General features: G+C 36.1%; 1 protein-coding gene across 5 annotated transcripts in view; it reads right to left on the bottom strand.

Moving 5' to 3' along the window:
• Positions 1-1,663: 1,663 nt before the first annotated feature.
• CDK17 (cyclin dependent kinase 17) overlaps positions 1,664-20,474 on the bottom strand; it is a 133,274-nt gene continuing 114,463 nt past the window's right edge. For 4 of the 5 annotated variants that reach the window (XM_083845322.1, XM_083845325.1, XM_083845323.1 and 1 more), the window contains 12 exons: positions 17,407-17,463; positions 15,453-15,567; positions 14,830-14,924; positions 13,887-13,949; positions 11,016-11,139; positions 9,376-9,496; positions 8,729-8,826; positions 8,277-8,382; positions 7,535-7,577; positions 6,187-6,277; positions 5,308-5,385; positions 1,664-5,108 (listed from right to left, as the gene is read on the bottom strand). In XM_083845322.1, coding sequence (XP_083701448.1) covers positions 5,071-5,108; positions 5,308-5,385; positions 6,187-6,277; positions 7,535-7,577; positions 8,277-8,382; positions 8,729-8,826; positions 9,376-9,496; positions 11,016-11,139; positions 13,887-13,949; positions 14,830-14,924; positions 15,453-15,567; positions 17,407-17,463 — 1,029 coding nt within the window. In that variant the 3' untranslated portion in view covers positions 1,664-5,070. The remainder of the gene's footprint in view (positions 5,109-5,307; positions 5,386-6,186; positions 6,278-7,534; positions 7,578-8,276; positions 8,383-8,728; positions 8,827-9,375; positions 9,497-11,015; positions 11,140-13,886; positions 13,950-14,829; positions 14,925-15,452; positions 15,568-17,406; positions 17,464-20,474) is intronic. The other variant, XM_083845324.1, reaches the window with a different exon arrangement.

Here is a 20,474-nt window from a genome sequence, read left to right as displayed (position 1 = left end):
GGGGTGTTTGTAAAACAGCTTCTTACAGGCAAGGACTCTTGCTTCCTCCCCCCTGAAAGATTTCCATCAGTTCATGTTTGCTCTGCTAGAAGTGCATACGGATAAATGCAACCTTAATTATTCCTCATCTAGCTCCAGGCCAGCTTTCTCCCTCTGCAAATTAAGGAAAAGGACATGGAAAAGTGAAAACAAAAAGTCTTTGAAAAAATGAGCTCATGGTGTGAAAGAGGAGGAGCCAGCAGCGCTGGCACTGCTCTGCAGGGCCTGGAGGGAGGTGTTCTGCAAGAGCATGTTGGAAAGGGGATGGGGAAGAGCATTCTCACAGCTCTGCAATCCACAGTGATGGCATTTCTGTCAGCAAGAAGATCCCACTGCAACTAACAAAGAGACTTCATAGCTCTCCGAGGGATATATTTTTTTTAAGGTATGGCATGTGAGCTGAAAAGACTCATATTTCATTAGGAGGACCATAAAAGCAATCTGCTCAGGCAGGTCTGTTCCTTAAGTGAGTTTGGAGGATGCAGCCAGGGCAATAAATCGAGCAGTTATTTACATCGGTAAGTATGTGCAGATGTGTGTTCACAGCTTAAGTTGGCTCAGAAATCACAAGACTTAAATGAGTTAAGGGATTTCAGAGAACGCGAAAATAATGGAACATTTTAATGTACACATTTTTCCACTGACATCAATCTTTTTCTCTCAGATAATGAGAGAAAGGCAGTACAGTCTAGTGAAAAACACACACAAAAGATTTTTTAAAAATCTAGAATGGCTAAATTCTAGTCCCAGTTCTGCCAACAACTTCCACCATGGCCTAGCAGAGATCAAACTCTTGTTCAACTCAATTCTGTGGACAAAAGACTTTAGGGTACGAATTACCAAGCCCAAAAATCTACCTGGCTTTTGTACTTTGCAAAATCACCATACCCGTACAGTCAGCTTACTTTACAGTGTGCCAATTAACTAAACATTTGTGCAGTGTTTCCATTGTGTTTCATACCCTATGCTTGTTTTCTTGTCAGTCTTTGAAATTGGCCTGACACGGATGTTGGTCAGTTACAAGTACTGACCCATGTGTGGGCCAAACAGTAGCAGTCGATCTCTTAACAGGCCCATCTCTGAAATGGGGGGGGTGGACTGTAAAAACGAAGTGTAAATGTTCCTGCCAAAAGTTAGAAAATTTCATAAATATGCCGCATTTGTTTCAAAGCCAAACGTTACTAAGGGGGGAAAAAAAAAGTATTGAAATGTGCTAACAAGGTACAAGAATGACTAAACTCTGCTCTTTAGTGGCCAGACAAACTGATCACGTCTGTGGCAACGCGGTGTTCAACTAAGGTACGTTCCAATTTTTCTCAGTGTCACTACAGGCTACAGCCATGCATTTCCATACCCTAATTTGTTTGGATTTCTTTCAAGTCTGACCTTAATTCTGGGTATTTCCTGGGTTTATAATGCTTAGCTTGTGGATACTTACAACATACCTTTCATATATTTTGTCCTCAATAAATGAATGTAATCTTAACCTTAATTCCATCTTAACATTGCAAAACAGAAACAATGTGCTTTTATTAAATTGAAAAACTCACGCGCAAACACCAAGCAAGCAGCCCAAAGAATGCTACCTTGCAGTTTTCCAAATGATTTGCAGATACAAAGTATGTTGATTCTTTAATAATTGTTTATTTTAACTTTTATTGCCCAATTCAGGGATACACTCTGGCTACTTAATGCTGTGGTAAAGCAGCACAAAAATAACACAGCTGTGTTGAGATGCATGTTTCACTAGAGCATTGCTGAGCAGCTGGTTTGTCCCTTTCAATCTCCCACTCTTTCCTGGCCTGTAAATTCCCATCCCTCCACCCACCCTTTCTTCTCTTCAGCCTTCACCTGCATGTGCACACCACCTCACGACCACCTGCTTCTTTCCTGTCTTCAAATCCACTTTTTTTCCTACACACACCTATACACACACCTTGGCCTTTCCACCTCTGGGTAGATGGGGTACAATGGGTATATCCTCTACAAATAACTATTTTAAATCAGCAACTACTTGCAGGCCATTTCTCATTAACTGATCACCCATCCTCAAGCAGAAGCTGTCATAACCAAATCTTGTCAATCATCCAAATTTAGTGAGCATCTATCTGCTTGATGGTCACCGTGGCTGAGGCCTCCTCCCAGAACGGTCAGCACTCGCTACGTTCTCGGTGACAGTGAAACCAAGCCTATACTGCCTGATGCTGCCAGACAGGGGACGGGAACACTGAATTGCACAAAAATGATGTCAGGGAAATGCCCAGTGCCTTCAGACTCACCGACTACTGCCCCAAACACGCATCTGCCACAGAGTTGTCTCTGCTGATGCAGGAATTTCAATTATGGACCAAAAAAAAAAAAAAAAAGAGACCCCAACAAAGCTGGCTAGACCACAGATGCCAAATTTCTTAAAAAATACATTCTTTAAAGCTACCTCCTAGTGAAGCAAACCAATTCATTTGTAGATCCTTAGAAAAATCTCTTTATATTCAGAGTGCTTCAATTTTATGGAAGATCTTTTCGTCTGTAACAACAAAACCAAATTCCTACCCAAAATGGAAATCTCCTTTTGTTAGCTGCAGCTGATCCCCTTCTAAATTTGTTAATGCACTTCATTTTACCAGTTAAACCTTTAAGTCCTTTACTCATTAGTGTCACATTATTTCTTGTTCTTTTATGACCTAGAAAATATTACTGTTCTAGAAATGCTAAATCCCACATTTATCCACAGTGAACATTTACTCTAAATCTTCACTACTTCTGTAGAAAAAAAAAAGATGGTTTTTTGATACTCCTTTCTTCAACACCATTACATCTACAACGTATTTCCTACAAAGTTAATCAGTATAAAATCTAGATCAGATCCATAGCAACTATAAAAATATATATAACAACTATTTCAGGACAAAGGTTTTTCAATCAGTGCCAAATCCGCCTCTGACACACACGACACTCCCGCTGGTATCAGTGGGATTTCAAACCCATGCATCCGAGACACGCCTTACCTTCCTAGAGCTAGGCAAAACTCCTGATTCCACGTGACATGCAGGACTTCATTGCTAACAATTAGACTATGGACCATGTTCATGATAAGATCCTGAACGGCCTCAGTTGCAGATGAGTGATACCACCTTCGCTGCCACTACTTCTGGGTTGCATGAATTCATAAGCAGCTAGAGTTGAAACTGATGACTCCCACAACACACAGATCTAGCTAAGTTTCCAACAATGCCCCAAGAACTGCAAGTTCACTTAGTCTGTATTTTTAACAGCACAGGGCCTTTGTCGTTATAAATTTCAAAACAAAACCAACGAATTCCACATAATATTTATACTTTCAAAAGTACAATATTAATACAGGTCGGTCAGTTAGAAATAACAGCAGTTTGTTAGGTCTACAAGATTTAACGTAAAACCAGTTTACAAATGCTGAAAAGCAGTAGTGGTCCAATAGTCACCATTACACATTAACTTCTCTCTTCCAGAAAATAAAAAAAAAAAAAAAATCCCAATTCAAATTTACCAGTATCAATGAAATATTAATAAAACACCCCCAAACATGCCACAATCACTATTCACAAATAAAGTTAAAATGAAATATACAAAAATTCACTTAATACTGTTAAATAACAATAAACTACAAGATTTCCTGAACAGAAATGGTAGGACCCCTGAATGTTTTACAGTGAATGTCAGGAAAAATTAAGTTACCTATGACTATTTCCATGATATAACAGCCAAAGATTTACATGACCATTTCAAAATATACCAATAAAGATTTACAGTCTCTTTAAGATGCACTAAACAAATAGGTTCATAAAGGTGAACACAAATGCTTAAAAATACTGTAACCATCACCAAGGGTGTACTTATGATACTCACTGAGATGCATAAGCATAGTAGTAACATGTTTACTATCTCTGGTAAACAGATAACATCTAAGATCTGAGAAACTCTCTAAGTTCCCATTTTAAAAGTTCTGTAGTATAGTGAGTTCTTATCAAGTACAAACTTGCATCTTTCCAGTTGATTTCAAGTGAATAATGCACAAATGGGAGAGCAACAGGGTGGGAAAAGTGTGACATTATTCCCATGTTCTTGTAATTAGTCGTCCTGTTTCTCTGTAATGAAAAGATCCAAAATTTCAAAATTAAGCCAGGGTCCAACATATATGAATCTTTTTTTTCTTTTTTTTTTTTTTCTTTTTTTTACTATTTGTATTTCTAAGTTAAAAACAAGGTAAAAAAAGTCATTGCTTCTGTCAGGTCCCATATGCACAACAATGTGCAAATATCTTATGCTGGAGTGAGCCTGACAAAATTTATTATCCAGTCTCCATGCTCTAATTTATCAATAACTAATATAGGATCTGAGAGCAAATAATAATTACTTTTTACTTGTTTGAATCAACTTTCACACCATGTGCTTTTCAAAAACATAATATGCATTATAATTTTTCAACTATTTCAACACATACTTCCAATGTTAAATAAGGAATTAAGTGCCATGAACTTAGAGCATTAAAGATGGTTCACCTATAGCCAAGCAAAGCTATGTTTACATTCCAGGAAACACTGCAGTTTAAGAAATACAAAAAAACCCGCAGCAGTAGAACGTTTTATGAAGAGAAACAGATGCATTCACATATTATAAAGCCATTGCAACTTCTTCAGGCATGGAACTGTTGTGTTAACTATACAGACAGTAGTTATTTAGCAGCAATGATTCCGCAATAAATAATGCACTGTGTTTCTCAGTCCTGCACAAAAATTGCAGCTACAGTTACATCAACAGCTGTAACCTACTGGCTCTAGTGGCAGAGGAGACCTTAAAACCAACTGTACAAAAAATTGTCACACTGTGACAACAAATATAAAAACATAATCTGCAGGTTGGAAATAAAAAGACTCCACTGTGAAGAGGACAGTGTAGACAAACTGCGATTCCAAGTCCACCAAAAGAGAGCACTGCCTTCAGATCCAAGTCCTTGATTGATAGGATAGGCTTGGGCTTGACTCTGCACCGCCCACTTTAAAAAAGCATGCTCTGCCTTCTGTTCTTCCCATGTCCTACAACAGAACATGGACCATGGTAAGAAACTTAAGCATTCGTGCAACAGAGTATTCAATCATTATCTGTATCTCTCCTTCTATGCCAAGAGAATATCCTTTCTTTGGGCTTCAACCAGTATCACATTTTTTTTTTAACCTGCAGTTATTGTGTTAGCATGCAACTTGTAAGTATGAGAAAATATTAATCCTTCCATACCTGTCTCTGGGTAAGTGGAATTTCGAAAGCCAGGGTCTTTTTGCAGCTGAATCTCTTTTAGACTGAATATAGAAACACCTGTAATGTAGCAGAGAAATTAATTCATATCTATCTGAGCACAACCATGCTTTATTGAGCAAAATTCTATTCTTAATTGTGCAGATTTGATAAGAAAAAAAACCTTTCCCTATTCCCAAATGTTTAAGTCAATATGTATTGGACTTCCTTAACAGACTAAAGAATTTTTCATTTTGAATTGTTGTCAGTTAACCCTGATAGATAGCTAAGCATCATGCAGCTGCTTGGTAACTTCCCCACAGCCCTAGTGTGTGTGGAAGAGGAAAGGAAAAGTACAAACAAGAAAACCTGTGGGCTGAGATGAAAACTCTTTAGTAAGTGAAGGAGAGGGTGAAGAAGAGAGAAAAAACAAAAGAGATATAAAGGCAGTAACTCACCACCTTCCATGTGTAGACTGATGCCCTGCCACTTCCTTAGCAAAATATGGCTAACTTCCCCAACAGTCCCCTCACCCCCCACTGTGCCCCCCTTTCTCCTTTTTGATTGCTGAGCATGACATATGGCATGGGTTATCTCTTTGGTTAGTTTTGTTATCTGCCTGGTGTGCCCCCTCCCAACCTCTTGCGCACCCCCCAGTCTATTCACTGTGGGGGAAAGTGAGAAAAGTGGAGGCCTTGACACTGTGCAAACACTGCTGAGCCATAGCTAGAACACTGGCGTGTTATCAGCACTGTTTTGGTGACAAATATTAAACATGGCACCATACAAGGTGTTATGATGAAAATTAAATCCATCCCAGCCAGACCCAGGACAGTCATGAACTATCTTAACAATACTCTGTTGCTTTACTGCTATTCTTACTTTCAGGCAAAGTATGTACTCTTGTTCCAAGACTTCTGAAGTATGCATGTTTCATGGCCTCTTCTGCTGAAATTCTCTTCTTTGATTCATACTATTAAAATAAAAGGATGTAAGTGCATTGGTTTTCATTAAAAAATCCTCTGCATTAAGTGATTTCGTCAAAGGAAGAAAGAGTTCAACTTGCTCAAATCTTTCCTACTAACTCACTAGGACATCTTTGTTTTCATTACTTTTATTTCGCACATGAAACACCTAACATATGTTATCTAAATTAGAATTATCAACATATGAGATTGCTAAAATACTCAAATGCTGTAAATGGATGCAAATAAAAGTATACTTAATCCTTATTTGTAGTTGTAACAATGATCAGATGTCAGACTTCTGGCTACTTTATGTTCTAATATTAAATAGCAATTACATGAGATCACAAAAGCTTTCTAATTAGAATGGACTATGCTGCAGTATTTTGCATAAAAGGGAACTTCAGACAACATGGTCTTCAATCTGTGCTTAACACATCTCATGTCTGGCATATTTGGACATTTGGACAAAGATGCAGACATTTAAAAAAGGTGTACACAAAGAACAAAGTCTAAACAAGGACTGCAAAGACTACTGTTCTCACACGGTGCGTAAACAGATGAAGACTTGGTATAGAATTTAAATCGCTGGCTGCAAAGCAGAGTTACTGCACTCCACCTTACATACTAGGGCTTCTTAACACAGCGAAGTTACAGGGCGTCTACATCCGTTCAAAGACTTAAGAGTTGGCCTTCCATCTTGCCTCCCCTCTTCTTGTTTCTTGGCTCATTTTTAATGCAGATTAAAAGATTAAACCCACAAAACACTTTACCTTTTGATACAAACAGTTTGAAAGTTCAAAGAGTATTCTTTACATTAGTAGATGCTTCTCTAGTGGTAAGCAAAATCCATCTTTACAGAACTGTAGTATTTGTATTTAAAAGTTCTGTTTTAATACTGTATTTCAAAAGCGTTTTAGTTTTTCAGGGAATTGCTAACAGAATCAATTACTTTTTTACAAACAGTAATCAGAGAGAAAAAATTGCTTCTTGCAAAAGAAAAAAACAAAAACATCAACAAAAAACCCTACCCAAAACCACAACTCCAACAAAAAAAACACATTCAAAATACCAGCTTTTAAGTTCCTACAGTATTTAGCCTAACAATCATTCTTCCTAAATCTGTCATCCACTACCTACTGAGCTGTATATTCCACTTTGAGTTAGATCTAACAGGTACTAAGCTTGTAATTAAAATTTTACATAATACACCAAAACTCTAAACTTGCACTTTTAATAAAGTAAAGCCACAAAACTTATCTTACTTGAAGGAACTTCGCTATCAATTCAATTCCTTCCGTGTCTAGCCTAAAAATAAATAAAAAAAAGAAGTTACTGAACTATATTTACCAAAAGCCGATCTGCAAAGTAACTGATGAAAGTTGCATTTAAAAAACTGAATGTTTTCACCCAAACAACTTTTCTGCTTGTGAATGCGTATACATACAAGTAGCACCATCTCAGAACAAGATGAAAATACTGGGAACATACAAATCTTGAGCTTTGTATTGTGATTTAGTAGGTTGACCCAGGTCATTCACTAGGAGAACACAATGTTAGATCTTTTTCTTCAGAGTCAATAAAAATGTGTTAGGCTTTGTTATAAAGTTTATTTACAACCTCTGTGCTGTTAACAATACTGATGCAGACCCTTCAAATTCCTCATAATGATTTTAGAATGATTTCAAGAGACTGCTAAAGGAAATCTTGCTATTTTAACAATAAGCCTATTATATAACAAGAGAATTTGGAAGTGCTGTGTGAATACTCCCACTATGCAGGCATTATTAACAAGGAGTTTACAGTTCTATAGGTCATTATGGAGCCTTGAATGATATTAGACAAAGTAATTGCATAGTAATGGGATTATGCTTTGCATTAATATCTGCCCACAATGATGTACAATTTTCCAGCATTCACTAGCACACCATACTTGGAACCTTGTTCACATTTACAAATATTCAAAGCTATAGGAATACACGTTCTTTCAAATAAAACACAAAATACCTTGGTGCATGGTTGATTAGGGGTTGTGGTTTATATTTAGGGAAGTTGTAGTTTCTAAATTCATCACTGGAAGAAATACCTGGCCATGTTTCTTGACATGGGGTTCCTGTATTTAAAAAAAGCAACAAATTCAACTTAAAAAAAAAATCACCACCAACAAAACAACAACAAAAATAACCCCTCTCCCCCACAGACCTGTAAAGAAACAGCTCTGACATAAATAAGTACTTAATCCTGTAATTTGAACAGGAAAGAAAAAGAGGCAATGCTGTACAAACTCATCTGTGCACTCAGGTTGATCACTTTTAATCAAGAGCACACTCATTCACCTTAAAGACAATGGTACATAAAATGTAATTTTTAATAGATAAAGATCTACAGTTCTCCCAGAAAAAAATTGTTTAGAAGAATAAACATATACCAGTAATAGTGCTGATAAAAGTAACACTTACCTAGAAGCCTGAAAATTAAGTGCAGCTCATCTTCAACAGTTGAACCAGGGAAGAGAGGCCTTCCTGATGCCATTTCAAAAAATATGCATCCAACGCCCCTTTTATAGAAACAAAGAGAAAAAGGTAAATCAGAAAAAAACAACAACAGCAATTTAAGCTTTCTGCTCTTATTACTTCTGCTCTTACTTCTGTAATTTCTCTTAAATAAAAACAATTATATTAACCACATGTTGCTACTAAAAATATTGTTTTGAAAGAAGATATACAGCAACAAAAGAACTGTCAAAGACCAAATAAAATCTTTGTCATAGCTATATTATATCCTCTCCCTTCAGATGTCAAGTTAATCAATTGTATTGTAGTTCATAGTAAAATACCATGTTATGTCATCAGGAGAACATGGAATTTTTTTCCCCTAGAAATGTGGGCCTGACGCATGTTTAAGCAATAAAAAAGTACTCTGCATTTTCAGAGACAAATAATAGCATCTTCCCCATCTGTCGATCCTTTCTCTAAAATCTAAAGCAGTTATAGCATTCAAAAACTGAAAAGATTAGTATTTGAATGCTATTATATAGCAATGAAGAATTGGCATTTTTTCAACTTGACCGAGAATAAAAATTAGAACTAGAGAAAGCTATACAAACCACATGTCTATTTGAGTTGAGTATTCTGAAGATCCAAGGAGAACATCAGGTGGTCTGTACCATAACGTGACAACTTCATTGGAATAAGTCTTCGTAGGAACAGACTTCGCTCTAGCCAATCCTTGATAAAAAGGGAAATAAAGGGTAATGTGCTGCTTCTACGCAATGCTGCTTTTCTTAAATCTTATTTTCCATGGAACTGACAAAGAACTTTTACAGGAGAAGTCAACTTTAATATACTAACTTGTTAAATACCTTCCCAATTATATTTATTCAAGAGTCCTATTAAATATATTTCTACGATGTGATTTGTCTTAGTATTTACAGAAATCTCATGGTAAGTGTTTTGAAGCATAGAAGGCAGGTAAGCAGATCAAAACTTGCAGTAAGCCTATACATGTCATCAAAACAACAAAGCATTATATCAATATAGCATCTTCCCCACAATCTGTGAAATCCCACATTCACCACTTAACAATTACACTGCAAGAGGAAGAAAGCAACAAATGAACCATGAAACAGTGGAAATGGACCAACAGTGTTGGACTGATCAATAGAGGTTTTCCACAATAATACTGTCAGTTTGTCAGTAACATCCTCAATACAACTTAGGTCTATTGCATTAAATACAATCTTCTGAGCAACTTCTGTTCACAAACCAGGGAAAAAAACAGTGTTAGCACAATTCTTGAAGGACCTTCCTGACATAGAAAATAAAAGGAAATTGTGAATGCTGCACTCGTCTGCAAATGCTCACTGGAAATCTCAAAGGAACTTGGTGCATCAGTAACACCTGACAATTCTGAATAGGGACAGACCCTTCCTCTTGCTCACCTTGGTAACTCTGCTTTGGAGTGATTGTGGAAAGTGAGAAAAAACAGCCTGAGCTCCAGCTTAAGGATTTGACTAAGCGTCAATTTCAAAGGAAGCTGTAAGACTACTTTCAAACCTCAAGTCAAGTGACAGTATGACCTACACACCTATTTTCTAATATCCTGTAAAAGGACGACTTTCATTTTCCATCTGAGAATGCACAAATTTACAACAGACCTGATGTTCTTATCTTTCCTTTATAAATGCAACTGCACATATCCACTTCTCTTCTGTCTCCTTCAGATGATTGCTTTCATGAATTCGTTTAAAGGAAAGACAGAAACCAAAACGAGGTTTTGTGGAATATTCCTTAGTGTTCACAACTGAAGTCATAGATTGACTAAGAAGTACCAGCTTCTACAAAAAACTGTAAAACTGACACAGACTTGGGCTGGGACCATAGCCAACAGACAATGCTGATCCTGCAGTTACAGTTCAGAAGCCATTGCAAGGAAGACAGGATAGCTACATCATAGGCAGCAAATTGCTTGCCTACTGATTCTGACTAGAGGATGTTACTTTTCCAGTTATTGACAAACAGCAACAGCAACAAGGACAAGGTTCTAAATCCTAGCCTTCTGAATTGGTAGGGATGTACAAAGATGAATTAAATACACATCTTTGGTTCATTTTCCTGATGTTCACAGTGGTTTGCAAACGCACATTCCCAGTTCCAAAGGATTTCAAAGTTCAGTATAATTTGTTTTCAGTATTTTCTTAATAGTGAGTAAAGAAAATATTTGTTATAGAGGAATTTCAGTCCATACCAAAGTCTGCTAGCTTCAGTTCTCCTTTCTCATTAATTAGTAGATTTTGTGGCTTCAGATCTCGATGCAACACCTTTCTTCTATGACAGTAAGCCAAACCACGAAGAATCTGGTATAAAAACAGCTACAAAAGAGAACATTTAAATAAATTAGGCCAAAAATGTTAATCTTCAGATTACACCAACTTATAACAGCCTGTTTGGGCACTGCAGAGTTAAAGCTCTATACTGTAAGCAAGACAAAAATACCTCTCAAAAAGTAAATTAATTTTCCCTATGAGCACACTTAGAGTATCTTCATTATTGTTTACAGATTTAAAATCCTTTTATGCTAACGCACTGCTTTTACACAATACTTTACAATAAAGATTTTAAGAGAGATTTGTTCTGCATAATTGAAGAGAGCCACAGGGCTGTTTATTTTTAAGTATTTACCAGTGTTCCTCCCCACACTAATGTCTTTAAATGTAACTGTCTCTGGCTACGCTCAAGTTCCTTTCTGCCACAGCTCAGCACCTTTTCCATCCAATTGTGCAAAAACTGTTTAAAGATGTTTTGGCAGGCTCTTGAAAAAATACAACTGGATTCACAAGCTCATGAAATGTGGAGAAGTGGGGAAATGAACATTACAAACAACCCAACATCCTCTGGCATTTTATATTCATCCCCTGACCTCAATACACACAGGTTTATTTTAGTCGTTTGGAACAGCAAGCCAACCAAGCAACTCCACTCACACATATTAATGCTGCATATTCATAGACATAAAGGTAGTAAGGGATGAAGAAAGGTTTACCAGTGGGCAGCCGAACCAGTTTACTCTATCACTGCATTAATAAATGCTACATTGTGGTTTCTGTATGTATAAAGCATCTGAACTTGAATATGGGCCTTCTGGGTAGCCATTGATGGTATCAATTCCTACACAGAAGCCCTCAGGCAGTATCAATGATGAAATGTACAATGAAAAAAATACACAGCATTACAAACAATGATGTTTACCAATATGAAAAATTCACCATGTAATAGTGCTTTTGAGAAGAAACACTGGAACATTTTTATATGACCATTTCCTAACACAGCAGCTTATTTTTGTACCAGGTGACACCATCAAATTCTTTTTCCTAAACTGGACAAACAACACAGCAGGTGTACTTTACATCCATCTGTTCTCAGTCTGCTTATATGGGATCTATCTACTCAAGAAAAAAGGAATTTGGAGCATTTTTTTTTTCTTCCTTTCCTTTTTGGAAGAGCAGGATGAGAAACAACTTTTTTTTTTTTTTTCCTGTCAACTCAGGCCTACACTGTTGCAGGGGTAGTCACTCCCAAGAGATGTTAACAGCACAACTCTAGTGTGCACTGGGACGGCAAGGATCGGTCAAAAAAGCAATGCAGATTATTTTACAGGAATTGTGGATATTCATGATAGTTGGCATGGATCCTTCCAAAAATTCACAGGACACATATTAACTCAAAATTTTGTTTGAAATGGTAATGTCTGCAGAGATCACACACATCTTTATATGATACGTTTTTATTTTGTTGCAACTGAAAACATAAAATTATGTGAAGAATATGACAGAAGGGGTGACAGGGAGGTCTCTCAAATGTTAATAATGATTCAAACCCCCACAGTTACTGTACTATAAGCATATACAGCTACCACAGTTAAGCAGCTGTTCTGTTTTCTCAGTGCCAAAGGTACTGACCATATCAATCAGCTCTTATGGCATTGTTTAAACCACAGGCAAACATGGAAAAAGCAGGTTTTCTCTGCTTAGCTCTGATTATCACAAGCAGATTCTCCCTGTTCTCTTAACCACACTTATTACAGGAATCAGCTTCCCACTTACAGCGTATTAACTTGTATTTAATTAAAAACACAGGCTTAATTATGTTTTTTGTTGTCTCTCTGACTCTCTGGTTCTGTTCTTAGGGTCAGAGCTTACAACTAGTATTTTTCAAGAGGCATGGAAAAGTTTCTAATACGCTTACTGTAAAAGTAGCAACCCTTACATGAATTATATACAGCTTAATGAAGCTGTTTTGAAGGTACAGCACAGGCTGCAATACAGCAGGGTGATACTGTTACAATCCAGCCTCATTTGACTACTTATTCCAAGTTAGTAATCTCTTCTCTTCGGAATGTTGTTTATAGAGCTGTAAGTATTAACAAAATACAAACAGGTATTCTAGTTTTTCAAATGAAAAACTGCTTGTTAGGAGGGAGACTTGAAACTGAGTCAGTCTCACCAGGCCTGATTTGCCACTGAGCCACTAGACTGAGCCATAACTATAGCTAAAAGCAAAAGACAACTAAGTCTTAAAGAAAATAATTTCCATTTTATCACTAATGGAGACATGGCCATCATTTATTCTTAAATATGTATTAAAAATATCTTTCTTGGCAGTGGAATCCAATCCCACAATCATGACTCTGGTCGCACTTCCCTTGGTGCACACACAAATTTTATTTGAGGATATGCTAATCTAAGGACTGACCTCAACAGATGAGTACACAATAGTGGAAGGGCAAAAAGAGGTCAATACAGTTATAAGTTTATTACTTTTTTTGGAAATTTTTGTTTTAAAAGTAACTTCGAAGAGAATGAAATCTTAAATAAAGTTTTGTAACCTCTTGATTTTTTTGCTTTAAACATTCAAATGCTATCAAAACCAAAAAGAAAGACTCCATCTGATGTCAAATATAGTTGAGCCACATACAAAGGTCAAAAACTTTTTTTAAAAAAAAAGTTTTATTTTTCTTTAAAGCCCTAAACCATACAGCTCCTGATTATTAAGTTCTCTGAAATTCTTCAGTCAGAAGAGAGAAAGTTGGAAAACAGTAAATGTCACTAAAAACACTCACCTTTACATTATGCATACTCATGATGTTACCACAGTCATCCATGTACTGCTTCAGATCCTTGTCCTGTCAAAAGATCATAACTGTTCAGTAAAATTATGGACAACAGATTATGTGACTATTATTTTTTATTAGAACTAGTGAAGAAATTACTCATCAGAAAACTGTTTTCTGCAAAAGTTGTATTTTTTTTTCTAAAAAAATAAAACAAACAACCTCTCCCTCCCCCAAAAGTAACAAACAAAACAAACCACGGAAGTCTGAACATGGAGAAAATTGGCTTTCCAGAGGGCAGAAATACCCATGTTGTCCATCAAGTTGCATTATCTTAGACACCATTATTTGTTATTGCCTTCATCTTCTACTTTGTGTGTGCCACATTTTTTTTTAAATGAAATTACTACATTCTCCAATTACACTGGAAGTGAAGATTTTGTTCTTCAACCCTCTTATTACGCTCATATATTCCAGCAAAAATATAATTAAAGCTTCAGTGAGAAAATGAAAAGTCTATAATATAAGAGGCAAGCAAGAGATGCAATTGTGGGCACTTGCTTGAAAAGAATTACAAAAATATGGAATATACTTTTTTTTTTTTTCTAAGACCACTTGCAAAATTGTGTCATAACAGAAAAATATCGTTGGGATAATAGCATAATTATCCCTTTTTACAGTTACTGAATGCAGGACGAGTTTTCTCAGGTAGATCACCTCTAACTGCTATTAATGAAACATTACAATGATGACAACAGTATTTACTAACTTACTGCACTTTGAGAACTGAATACAGATGTATAATTTTCAGCCAAATAATTCTAGATGCAGGACAATAATATAACAGAGTATTTTAAAAAACATAGTACAGAATTTTGTTATGTCTGTGTTACTCAGTATTCTGTAAGGAGAAAAACAGAATATAAAGCTCACTAGTGGTTTAAATGCTTACCAGATATTCAAAAACAAGAGTCAAAGACTTGTCTGTGTGAACAATATCATGTAACGTAACAATATTCGCATGCTTCAGATCTTTTAATAATGACACTGCAAAGGAGAATGGTAAATATAAATAAATGTAACATAAGCAATAAACACATTTCCAGCAAGTTCATATATATGTTATTTATTTATTTATTTTTAATTAAAAAGCTATTTTAAAGAACATAGATTAACTTAATGCCATATGAACACTAAATATGAGAAATGTATTTAATTAAAAGACCAAAACACATTTGGGTAGCAAACTGTAAATATTTGCTAAATTGTACAGTTCAGGCAGAAGCAGTCATTTCATATAATGTATTCTGAATCCCTGAAAGTTACTCCCTAGTATTAGTCTAATTCAGTATAAAATCATCAATTTATAACACCATTTGAAAACACAACCTTCCCCCAATAAAATAAATACATTTGAAACACTAACTCTTAAGACATCTAAGATTAAAATTTTCCTTATCAAAACTAGTATTTTTTTTCTCATGTCCTATATAGCCGATTTATTTTCCAAGTACTTTGGTCAAAAAGAAAGCCAGAAATATTTGAAATTCTAAAAAGTAATAAAAATAGTATCACCTTCTCTTATAGCTGTACACGGTGCTCCCTCTTCATGTTCCAGGCGAATTTCTTTCAGAGCTACCAGGTTCTCTGTCAACTTACTTCTCCCCTTATAAACTGTTGCATAAGTACCCTACAAAATGGAAAAAGAAGAAAACTCTTAAAAATCGCTCCTTCATTGAAAGATCAGTTGAAAAAGAAAATATGAACTGCTATTCAAGGTTTTAATAGCTTTCATTTTGAGTATGACTAGTTTTTACATTTTTTTTTCTTTTGATGTAGGTTAAACTAGAAAAATAGTTTGTAAACAGATCTGAACACACAGAAGACACAAGGGATGCATATGCTTACTAGCTCTGAAAATTACACAAGAAGTTGTACACCATACACCTACCAAAGAGGTTAGATCAGGTAGCGTTAAAGTTCACTAAGTTCACTGCTGGGATCATTTACTGTCTAGAAAGGCCCTATTTAAATAAAGCTAGCGCAGTTACCTCTATATTTTGCTGCAGTTATTTTACCAATGGCTGCAGACAAATTCTACCACTATTTTCAGGAAAACATACAATTCCTTTTGTTTGTTTCTTCTCTTTGTTACATATTTTACATGAGCATGCTCTGCGAGGAGAGGAAATTGAAGTTTCATTTTTGTTGACATGGTGAACATGAATATAGTGAAACTTATCTTTTAGTTTTCTTAGACAATGAAAGACTCAAAACTCTTAATATATGTTACATAATGACAAGAAACCCTGACAAAACAGTCAGTAGGTGTAACTAATTCCAGGAATTGCAAAGAGGAAGCAAAAAAGTTACAGAAAATGCCCTGCATTACTGTAGGTACACCTTATATTGTCCATTACATTTTATAATGCAAGCGGGATAAAATACACCCACAATTACGACTTGATAGCTGCTTGATTAATATTTTTCCAAAGTTGTGCGACATCATGCCACGTCTAGCGAGCCACCTAGCAAGTACTTGAGAGAAAAAAAATGCATTTGGAAATGAAAACACTGCAAATGGAGGACTAACTGCAATATTCACAGAAGACAAACCAATCAGCCCCGCTAACTTCTGCAATGTTCAGTGCGTCCCATCCTGGTGCTCCTCATCCTTTTCTGACCCCACTGGTCACCCTCAGCCAAACTGAACAGGTCAGAAACCTGACCTCTCCCCTGAACTCTACAGCTTCTCTGAAAATCGGTGGCTGGATGTAGTAGAGGAAAGCTGTATTACTGCCCTCCCAGCAGGGAAGGGGAACAGAATTCAGTGTTACGTATTTCAACTGGTAGCACATAGCTGGCCACTGAGCTCAAGTGTGTTGGCTTGTCTATATTTAGAACACAGATAGTTATTTGCCTGCTTACTGCAAATGATGGTTTCCTGTCCAATACAAGTGCTCCCTAATACCTAAATCATGACAGTAGGGTACTTAACCAGACTTAAGTAGTTTCATTATCAACAGAATAATTTTGTCTATCTGCATACAATGTTAGCCTTCGTAATAAGGTCAGAGACCATTCAATAATGAAGTCCTGCTCTTCCACAGCTCACTTAAGTTCTTCCTGCTTTTTTTGTTTTATTATACAAACACAGAACATTTTTGTGGTTGTTATGCATGTTAAATGCTTGGTTTACTGAAAAGAGAAATCCAACGAATATTTTGAAGGACAGAGAGATTTTCAGTTAACTTTTATAAAAAAAATGTACATAAAACATTGCCATCAAATCACAGAACAGTTGAGGTTGGAAGGGATCTCTGGAGGTCATCTGGTCCAACTCCCCTTATCAAGCAGGAACACCTCGAGGAGGTTGCCCAGGGCTATGTCCAGGAGGCTTCTGACAGTCTCCAAGGAAGGAGACTCCATAGCCTCTTCAGGCAACCTCTGCCAGTGCTCTGTCAGCTGCGCATTAAAGAAATGTAATCAAAGCAGTAGTCATTTAATTTCAAAAGAAAGCTATACATACCTCTCCAAGCTTTTCTAACTTGATATAGGTTTCCATTTTTCCAAATCCAATTTCGGACTGCAATGAAAAAAATACAGAAAGTTGATAATATTGACCCTTAATTTATACATCATTTAATCAGCAAACTGAACTTTCTTTCAGAAAAATACCTGATAGTATTACAGCAAACACCATGAAATTCTGCTATTTTAAAAACAATTTAGCATATTATATGTATGTGTCCCAGCATCCAAGCTGAATGCTCAGCCTATTAGTCAGTCCACTGCACATCCTAGAAGAACTATGTACTTAGTTACATTTCATACAAAACCCCACTTTATCCTAACTCCTGCATAAATTTTCTCCATTCTTCTGATCTGATTACTAATGAGGTTATTAAAGTCTAAAGCACAGAAGCCATCTCAAACTATTCCATCCTTTCTCTTGCTTAGCACATCCATATGCAGCTGCTTCTTCCAAAATAACTTCCATTACCTATTTTCTCTCTGTAAATACATAGAACACATTCAAGACCTCAGCTCCAGGTCTCTTCCTCCATTCTGGCTTCTCAAAGGCTTTTCAGTACAACACTCCACCAGTAAAATCCTTAAACATCATGCCTCCACAAGCTTCAGCTTTTTCCTCAACACTTTACATTTCATGGCCTATAATTTCAAGTCTTTACATATTTTACTTGGCTCTATTCACCTTTTTTTTTGGTCACCAACTTACCTTGGCAATGCAAGCCAGATTTTATCTGCCCATGTAACACCTTTTTTGCAAGATGGCTTTTAAGATCATTATTTTTCCCTATTCACATCCACTGCTACTCTCCTATTCAGTAGATTTCTCTTGTAGTTACTTCTGTATAAGACAATTCTCAATTACACCAAATCTTTATATTGCTCTTACAGTGTAAAGAATGTTGAAAGTTGACATGTCAAACAAGTCAATTTTTAAAAATATTTACAAAGTGCATATACCCTGTACCGTGTCAAAATCCAAAATCCGCTGGCTTCACGAGGATTTGAGTTACTGACAACTCAACATACAGTAAGATGAAAAGGCCAGGTTTTCTTCCTAGCATCACCTCCTCCTTCCACTTAACATTTCTTTCTAAGGAAAGATACTGTGACCTCTGACTGGCTTCAGCACCTATTTCCTCAGGTCAAAAAATATTGATTTACTCCTAAAACCCAATGGATGTTAGAACTTTATAATATTTTACTTTGTAACAGAAATACTGTCGATTGCATTAAGATTTGACAGCAATATAACATGAAGGCATACTAAGAAATGTTGGATTCATGCTTCTGTTAATTTTCAGAACATATGCATGAAAACACAACTGAAGTGTAAGATCTTGTCTATAAGCATATCTGGAATATGTAAGAGAAAAAATGGGCACATCATTTTGTTAACATGGTACTAAGAGAAATTCTGCTTTATTAAATTAGTGTTAGGACTGAAATGTTTTAGAACCGCATGCTTTAGCATATTTCAGAGCTTGGTGAAGCCTAGCTGCTTATCCCAAAATACAGGAAAAGTTCATACTTGACAACCCTTAAAACTCCAGTGAGATTTTAAACATACCACTGACATAAGTACAATGCTAGTAAAGCAAGTATTGTTTCCAAAGTGCATTTTAATCTACTTAAAAAGATACAACTTGAAGTGAATAATGGATGGTATTGGAAATAAAAATATATGCTTCTGAATTGAAAGGAGAAACTATGTGCAACCTGTTACCTATTAGCCTTGTTACTGCCAGAAAGTCTGGAATACAACTTGAAAGTCTGATTTCTTAGAATCCTCAGTACTGTTCAAGATTAATAAACAAAATCTTTAGACAACAGAATGAAGTATTTCCTACATATAGAGGACAGATATTCTTCAAGACCTGCCTTGCAGCATGTCTCATTTATAACCACATTTCAGTTGACCACCACCTCAGAAGAAAAACTGTTTTTTAGATTACTCAAACCAAGATCAATTTCATTTTAATTTTTCCCTCAAAATCATTTCTAAACAAGTTTTTCAGGCAAGATCCATCTACCCATCTTCACCCATACAGGAACATGGATATTTATGGTCTCTTATTTCTAATGGTTGGTGCTTAAGAGATGCACCTATGCTGCTGTGCATGCAATACCGTACCAGGATATGCACAATGCATTTAATCTAATTTTTTGTTGTATTTCAAAGAAATGCACCAGACCTGAAGTATAACAAGCTCTCACCTAATACTTTTTACAGCTGTTTAGATTCCTACTACGCCTTGAAGAGAGGCATACCTTTACAGCAGCACACAGTATTCACATACTACAATTACTAATCTCCTAGCAAGCTTTCAATGACAACCTCAGAATAATGATTCTCATTTTTTTTTGTTAAAGGTAGTTTGAAATAACGAAAGAACAATGCAGCAAATGCATGCCTGCACACCACAGCGCTGCTGGCAGGTTTCATTTTGGACTTTTCAGCCTTGAAAAGCATTTTTGAAAGGCAAAAGCAAACAACCTTGTGACAGGAAGTTGATACCATACACACATCATATTCATTAGAGGGCACTGTTTTTCTTTCTTTCTAGAATGTTAAGAGGAGAGAACTCCAACTGCACTCAGGGCTCAACATTAAATGAGCAACGGAAATCACATACACAGGAAACTCTCCCCAGCCCTCAAATACTATATTCCAACACTGAAAAGACTCTTCTGAAAAGGTGCTTCAGTACACCAGCATCTGAAAAGAGAAGGTTCTGGGAAATACAGTCCCCAACTCAATGCTATCTCAGTAAGTAAGTGGTTAATGAGCTACAAAAATCTGGCACAAATATTTAAGCTTGCTACATTACTATTACTTCCAGTGTTTTGATCCAATCTTCCCTTCTTTGAATACTGTGCTTATAAAAGGAAACATGCAGAACAGAGCTTTGGTCTGGCACACTACATTGTATTTTTTCAGGGGCAAAATACATCAAAAATCTCAAACACTGTGAATTAATAATGTATGTAACAAAGCAAAGAATAAAGATATTTCACAGTTAAGAATGATTCCATATTTTATGTGAATTATAAATATGTATTTTT

The sequence above is a fragment of the Anser anser genome, assembly GCF_964211835.1.
Source record: "Anser anser genome assembly, chromosome: 1".
Classification (NCBI taxonomy): Eukaryota; Metazoa; Chordata; class Aves; order Anseriformes; family Anatidae; genus Anser; species Anser anser.
Note: the sequence above shows the minus strand (reverse complement) of the source record. Positions and strands in the feature narration are given on the sequence as shown.